This window comes from Bombina bombina, chromosome 3 (assembly GCF_027579735.1).
Source record: "Bombina bombina isolate aBomBom1 chromosome 3, aBomBom1.pri, whole genome shotgun sequence".
Lineage (NCBI taxonomy): Eukaryota > Metazoa > Chordata > Amphibia > Anura > Bombinatoridae > Bombina > Bombina bombina.
Genome location: NC_069501.1, coordinates 807,681,955 through 807,689,895, shown reverse-complemented (window position 1 = coordinate 807,689,895; position 7,941 = coordinate 807,681,955). Strand labels below are relative to the sequence as shown.

At 37.8% G+C, this 7,941-nt stretch overlaps 1 protein-coding gene across 2 annotated transcripts in view; it reads right to left on the bottom strand.

The window, feature by feature from the left end:
* Nucleotides 1-624: 624 nt before the first annotated feature.
* The window catches only part of RGN (regucalcin), a 35,534-nt gene continuing 28,217 nt past the window's right edge, over nt 625-7,941 (bottom strand). For both annotated transcript variants that reach the window (XM_053707742.1, XM_053707743.1), the window contains exons 5-7: nt 2,125-2,256; nt 1,815-1,969; nt 625-857 (exon numbers count right to left, since the gene is read on the bottom strand). In XM_053707742.1, coding sequence (XP_053563717.1) covers nt 807-857; nt 1,815-1,969; nt 2,125-2,256 — 338 coding nt within the window. In that variant the 3' untranslated portion in view covers nt 625-806. The remainder of the gene's footprint in view (nt 858-1,814; nt 1,970-2,124; nt 2,257-7,941) is intronic.

Sequence of the window (7,941 nt, the reverse complement as noted above, 5' to 3'; positions counted from 1 at the left end):
GCATAAAGAGGATGATGTGGTCAAAAAACTCATTTGCCTAATAATTCTGCACTCCCTGTAGTGCACTGCCAACTATATAAATTGTTGTACTCACAACTGGAGGATCACAGCATTACTCCTTCTCAGTGTTTTGGTTACATTGGCAACATAATCAGTTGTATCTTAAATGGATATGTGTTTAAACCATGAAAAGAATTCAGTATGTAGGTGGTCCCCTAGTGCTCCATAAAATATGAATATTGGTAGATTGGCCAATTAGCAGCTGCCTTGAGTTCTCATGAATATATCAATTGGCTGATCTGCCATGTGTTTTTGTGGAGTGGTACTATATATAGTTGGTTATGCGTGTTTGTCCTTGTATTTTACATTTTACTTATTTTACATTTTACTTGGGTTTCACACATAGAACAGAGGGTGATTTTAGTCATTATGGGCCTTTATTTACATTTTACTTGGGTTTCACACATAGAACAGAGGGTGATTTTAGTCATTATGGGCCTTTAATTAGTTAACACAAGCTACAACAGGGCTATGATTAACCCACATCTCTTCATATGGCAAATGGTTTGCAAATTACAAGATTAACCCTGTTATAATGACACAAAAAGAATGCAACAAGATATATTTAAAAAAAATCTAGATCTTTATTTGTTTTATTTTAGCAGTTATGATATTGGGATAGAAATTGGAGATGCCAAGTCTGATAGTTTTCTTTAACAGTTAGTAAGTTTGTTAATGTGAGATTCATCAAATTAACAGCCATCTGCTGTAAGGGGTTACAGTATGCAATTGCTGTTTCTGTGTTTTTAACCTGCATATGCTGTTGGTGCTATTCCTTTTATGCCAAGTCCAGTTATCTGTCAAAAGAAGACACAAAATTGTATTTTATAAATAATTTTCTTTACAGTGTGACCAACAAAGCAGAATCCAAGATGTTCAGTCAGGGACTAGAGCTGAAGACAAAACTCAGTAACCCTAACCAGATTCCCCCCTCCATAGAACCTTACTTGGTTATTCCCAGTACCCTGTCAGTCACACATATAAACTGAATATAAGCCTTGAGAGAGCAGTTATATAGGATGTAATCCAGCATCATTATTGCAGTTGTACACCATGTGAGTCCTTCTACAGAGAACATGTCTATAGCCAGCAATTACACACAAGAGCAATTATAACCAATGACCTATGATTGTCCAAATAGAAGAGTGGCTATATATGGAAATATAATATTACAAAACGTGACTGAGATAATTTGTGCACAAACAGTTCTTACGGACATCTTGGCACTTCTAGAGAGCTTAAACCTCTGCACCATAACAAAATGCACAGATCAGATCCAGCAAAACTCTAATATTGCTCTTGAGTAATATGCAGTCTTCCCACGTGCCTGCCGGTTCATATAGTTGCTTTGCCCACTTGTGTGGCAGCCATTTTTAATCAACCACACAAATTGTGCAACCTGTGCCTAAATCTAAGTTTATTTGTATCTCTTTAAGACTGGAGATTGGTGGCACAGCCATAAGCCATTCATAGGGGCCGATTTATGTAGCTGCGAATGCAGCTTTTTCTGCGCGCAGCAGTCTTAAGACTGCTGCTCTTTAACTCGTCCGCCACCTCTGAGGATGATTGACACCCCCTGCTAGCAGAGGGCAGCATTGCACAAGCATTTCACAAGGAATGCTTGTGCAATGATAAATGTCGACAGCGTATGCTGTCTGCATTTATCGATGTGGGGCGCCCGCACATTGATAAATCAACCTCATAGTGTTCACCCTAGCTTGCACAAGTCTACACACAGAACATATAGAAGTTACCTTGTAAATGCCTCCAGACTGTGGCTGACGGGCTTTCAGATCTTCATCCATCCCATCACAAGCAGATGTTACGTACATTTCTGAATAATCTTTTCCTCCAAAACAGCAGGAAGTTGTTTTGTCCACTGGTAATTTTACAGTTTGTATTCTCTTTCCTAGCAAATAGTGAGAATTGCCATATTTTTCAGATTGCAGATAACAATATTTTATCATTCTTGGTGGATTCTGACTAACTTTAAATGTCAGAATAAACCATCAACTGACTTAAACTGCATTTCACAGACAAGACATTAACACGCACACTGCATACCTGTTTCAGGATCTAAGCGTATCACTCGGCCCCCACTGTAACAAGCCACCCAAAGCTTCCCTTCTGCATCAATGCACATCCCATCTGGGATTCCTTCATCCTTCTCCAATTTATACAAATGCCGGCGATTTGCTGTATAAGAAAAAAAAATCAACAGATGTCAGTGTAATATAAACATTAGATTAAATTCCCTTGTTCTGTTTGTCCTCTAGTGTGGTGCTGGAGGGTATAAGAACCCACATTATTATTGCAGCACCCCAAAGGTGACAGGTGCCATTATTATTGAAGACAGCATTTTTTTGGTATCCAGTGCTCTACCCAGCTCACGGTTAAGGGAGGGAGAAAAGCAATTTTAAAATGGACACGAAACCTAACATTTTTTTTATGATTCAGATACATACAAACTTTCCAATTTACTTCTATATTCAAATTTGTTTCATTGACTTTTTTGAAGGAACAGCAATGCACTACTGAGAGCTAGCTGAATAAATCGAGCAGCCAATGACAAGCATATACGTATGTGAAGCCACAAATCACCACTTAGTGCCCAGCAGTGCATTTCTGCTCCTAAGCCTACATAAGTGTGCTTTTCAACAAAGGATACCAAAAGAACTAAGCAAATTGCTCTATCTGAATCATTCATTTTGACTTGATTGTCTCTTTAAATATAAAGACAGCAATAGAAAGTAAAAGATCAGTAGCACCATATACCCTCAATATTTAGCTTTGTGGCTACCTTTGTTAGCATCCCCACACTTATTGCTGTAGAGAAAATAGATCTCACTGGGCCCCAGGGCAAAGGCTGTTCCCCATTTAAAGTGACAGTAAACCCAAGCATATAACAGATGCTAGGATTTACCATCACTAAAAATAAATATGAGTTTCTCTCATCGTTTTGTAAAATACAGCGTTAAACTCACCCTAGCTGTTAAGAAAGCATATCGCTAACACAGCGCCTTTGGCCGCGCATGGCACAGCGTTTTCTTCAATGTGGTGACGTTTCCACCTCTAGACCAATAGCCGTATGTGCCAGCTGGCATCCTAGCACGGTTAGAGGTCTAAACCTCACCTCATATGAGAAGAGCACTGTGCCGTGGGTTGCCGGAGGTGAAGTGTTTGCGATATGCTTTCTTAACAGTTTGGGTGAGTGTAAGGCTGTATTTTACAAAACGATGAGAGAAACTCATATTTATTTTTAGTGATGGTAAATCCTAGCGTTTGTAATATGCTTGGATTTACCATCACTTTAAGCAGATCCCTTTCTGGCCAGATTACAAGTGGATCATTATTTAACGCTCCCGCTCGAGTGTTAACTGCGCTAGAAGTAAGCTTTCTGCATTCATCGGGTTGCTCTCGTATTACAAGTAGTCGAAAGTAAACAGTTTTCGTTTGCGCGCTAAGCCGACAAGCATAAAAAGCCGAACTTACAATATCGCGTGTGATAACCTATTCCTCCATAGAAGTCAATGGAGCAAAAAAGTGGAACAAACACCTTACTTGAAGTTATATACAGTGTGTGTGTATATATATATATATATACAAACTCCTTTCAACAGTCGCTCAAACAAATGCACTCACAGGTCTTTCAAAAGAATAACTAGGTTATTTTTATTGGAACGTTTTCGGGTATAAACTACCCTTCATCAGCATAAAGTAAAGTGAAAAACATCATACATTATATAGACAAACAAAATCAAATTACAATCAAACACACTCCAACCTGTGTAGTATCAAAGTGGCGCCAAAGTGACTAACTGGAACGCAGGCTTGCGTTCCACTCGATCGTGCTACCGGAAGAACGAGTACCTCACTTCCGGTTTTGCCGTATTAACCCGGCTCAGTTAGAATATAACTAAAAATAGTGTTATCAAAAAAAGTGAATATTGCTATCAATAGCGTGTCCCTTATTACATAGTGAATATGTCAAAGTGATGCATACAATTGCCCACATCGTAACCTGTGTGTTACTCATTAAAACCGGGTCTTGGTTGTGATGCCAACAACCCAAAACATCCGGTCTCTTCATGTATACCTACTAAACAAAGCAACTTACATATGATCAAACAAAACTCCTTATGTCAAAATCAACTCCTTATGTCTTTAGTGTTTAGACACACACACACACCTTGTGATCTGTGCTTATTCAACTTAACCTAACATGGTAAACATACAAGGACGATGTACAAGAGGCATACAATGGTAACCAAGAACATTACGCTAAATATGATACCATCAGTTATGAATGTAATCTTTCTTCAGGAATAGCCATGCACCTCTAACCTTGTTCAAGATATCCCTAGCACTAGGTGCAAAAGATTAGAAATCAAACAATGCATCATATAGTGAGACGTTAACCTGTACAAAAACCCACAGTACAGTGATGCTTGCCCCATGTGTGGATTCTATACTGCCATCTTGACGATGGCGTGATTAAGGGATAAAAAAATAATGCTATGTACACATACAAATAATAAAAATCATAACTAAAATCTCACTTATGGACTTAACCATCCCTGGTGGTATGAATGTTAGGCAAATAGCCAATATGAACAATTATTGGATCAATAGGGCTTATGTTACTACTAAACAATTGTGCTGGGGTCCATATCTCCACAGTAGCTTCTCTCATATTACATAGGAAAAAGGTTTAGCCACTGGTAGAACCACAACATGTATTTTATACCCGAAAACGTTCCAATAAAAATAACCTAGTTATTCTTTTGAAAGACCTGTGAGTGCATTTGTTTGAGTGGCTATATATATATATATATATATATATATATATATATATATATATATATATATATATATATATATATATATATATATATATATATATATACATAAGGATTGGCATTGTTTTTTATGACCGGAGGATGCCGTTTCTTTTGACCAGAGGATGCTGTCTCTTATGACTAGAGGATGCTATTTACGAACCAAAGACCCGAATTGGAGGATGCTCTATAAGGGACTTACTAACAGTATGGAGTGACACGATATACCAGGAAGATATCAAAGTATTTGATAGTGGTGATGTATAGACCGATGGAACCCTTATTACTACACTGAACTGTTTAAATGAAGATTTTAATTAGAATGAATGTTCCTCCGACAATACCTTTGAATTCAATAGATATGGGAGTATCACAGTCCATATTCTATGAGAGATACATTTTCATTCTATGTCTTAGTACTTCTTGAGATATTGGACAGCTACCACTTTTTATTTTTTTCTTTATCATCACTATCATCATTTCTTGTTCATTTATTAGTTTTTATGCTTATCTAGGGCTTTCACGGATGGTACCTAGCATTAATTTTAGGCAGAGGCCCCCTATCTACAATTTCACCTTATCTATATATAGGGTATTGAGGGATTAATACATATACTTGAGGGTAGAACTAGGCTCGCTTTGTGATATTTACCTTTATTCTAGTTTATCTTTATTTTTGTTTTTACTCTCACTATTCTTTCTTATATTTTTTCTTTCTTTTTCCTTATTCTTTTATTTTTTCTTCTTTATCATTTCTTATTTTATTATCTTTTATTATTTATCATCTCTTATTTTATTTTGTATTATTATTATTATTATTATTATTTTTATTTCTATTCTATATATTTTTCTTTTCTTTTTTTCCCTTCTTTTTTCCCCTTTATTCCCTTCTTAGTACTTTTCTTTCTCTTCTTTTATAGATACTCCTGCTTTTGTACACATTGTTTTATAATGTGCTTTGGTGACATGTCTTTATATCCTTGTTGACCGTTCTTTAACACAGTATTACGCTGTTTCTCCTTTATGACTTAATTTCCTTTGGTTCAGTGTGGAAGATTACACTTAATCCTCATGTCCAGTCAATGTAGAATCTAATAGTTCACCATGACAACAGCGTCATCAGTACGGACGGAGAACACAGCGATGCTGCACGCCGCTGGCATGGGAGGTATTGCAGGGATTATAGTCCCATATATTAATGACGACATCACTCTTGCATCTTTATGGCGACATTGCTCTGGGTAAGTCCGATATATGATAATGGATAACCTGTTACAAGGCCCTTGTATATATGTTCCTCAAGATATATTCTTTGAAATGATGTGTTGACATTTTGAGCTCCGTGCTGTTAGATATAAACACATTGTTACACTTGAGGTACTGACACCTTACATATTCGCACAATAAGTGGTTTACTTTACTTTATGTTTGCACACTGGTTCATGTAAGTGATGAATATCATGTTATGCTTTATCATTTTTTCTAGCATCACATTTGCACTTTTAAATTGTGTACGTAGGTACCGCATTATTTGAGATAATATGCACTGTATTGATGATCAAGGTTTTTCCTATATGATATGCATGTAGTAATGCTGTTGTTTGAGGGTTGTCATGACTACGGTTTTGGCGCAATTTCAACTCACAGTGGGAGGGGTTTGTACTGTTAAAAAGCCATTTGGTGATAGTATTTGTTTGTCTGAGGAAGGGGAGTGTCCCCCCGAAAACGTCACACTTTTTTCATTAAATACACTTTGAAAAGACCAGCGAGTGCCTTCATATTTCCTGGATATCTTACCTGCCGGCACCCTGGCAGTTGCTTATTAGCTGAGAGTGCTCTTTTTCCGGACTTTAGATTTCATTATATATGTGTGTGTGTATGTGTATATATATATATATATATATACACATACACAATAGAGCATGTGATTTTATCACTAGTGACACTGCAGCGCTTTTGGTTTAACTCATGCAAAGGAGTTAAACACATTAACAGAGTACTGCTTGGGAGCTGCAGAGTGCCATTTGTCCAGAGTGGAAACTGCCAATAATCCAGTCAGCAGCACTAGGCACATAGCTGTGTTATGCAACTAGTGCTGCTGATTGGATCAACAGAAGTTTCCCTCTGAAGCAGCAGTGTTCTGCAGCATCTGAGCTGTACTTTAACCACACTATATAGCCAAAAGTGTGTGGGCCTCCGGCATCACAAATATATGAGCTTGTTGTACATCCTATTCCAAAACCATGGGCGTTAGTATACATTTGCCTTTCCCCTTTGCAGCTATAACAACCTCCACTATTCTTGAAAAAGAGCATTTGTGAGGTCAGGCAATTATATTAGATGGGAAGGTCTGGCTTGCAATCGTTGTTCAAATTCATCCCAAAGGTGTTAAATGGGGCATAGGTTAGGAATCTGTGCCGGCCACTAGAGTTTCTCCACATCAAACTCATAAAACTATGTACTCATGGACCTCGCTTAGGACACCGTTTTGCTAGAACAGGAAAGGGCATTTCTCAAAGTACATAAATGTCTAAAATGCCTTTGTATCCTGTAGTATTAAGATGACCCTTCACTAAAACTAAGAGACTTAGCCCAAACCCTGAAAAACAGCCCCAGACCAGTATCCCTTCCCCACCAAACTTTACAGTAGCCACTATGCATTCCGGTAGGTAGCGTTATCCTTGCACACCCAGATTCTTCCATCAGACAGATAGTGAAGCATGATTCATCACACCAGAGAAGATATATCCACCACGTCAAATGGTAGCATGCTTTACACCACTCCAGCATGGAAACTCATTTTATGAAGCTCCCAACACACAGTTCTTCTGCTGATGTTGCTTCCAGAGACATTACTCCTATGAATTCCGCTCCTGGCCACTAAGAGGAGGCAAAAATTCCCAAAACTTTAAGAGCAATTAAACCCTCCCACCTCACTGGTAAGCCAGTGTGACGTATAGCCAAGCAAAGAGAAGAAGAAAGGTAGGAAAGGACAACAGCAGGAAAAAATGAGGTGATAAAAAAATGGGTGGGTTTTATGGAG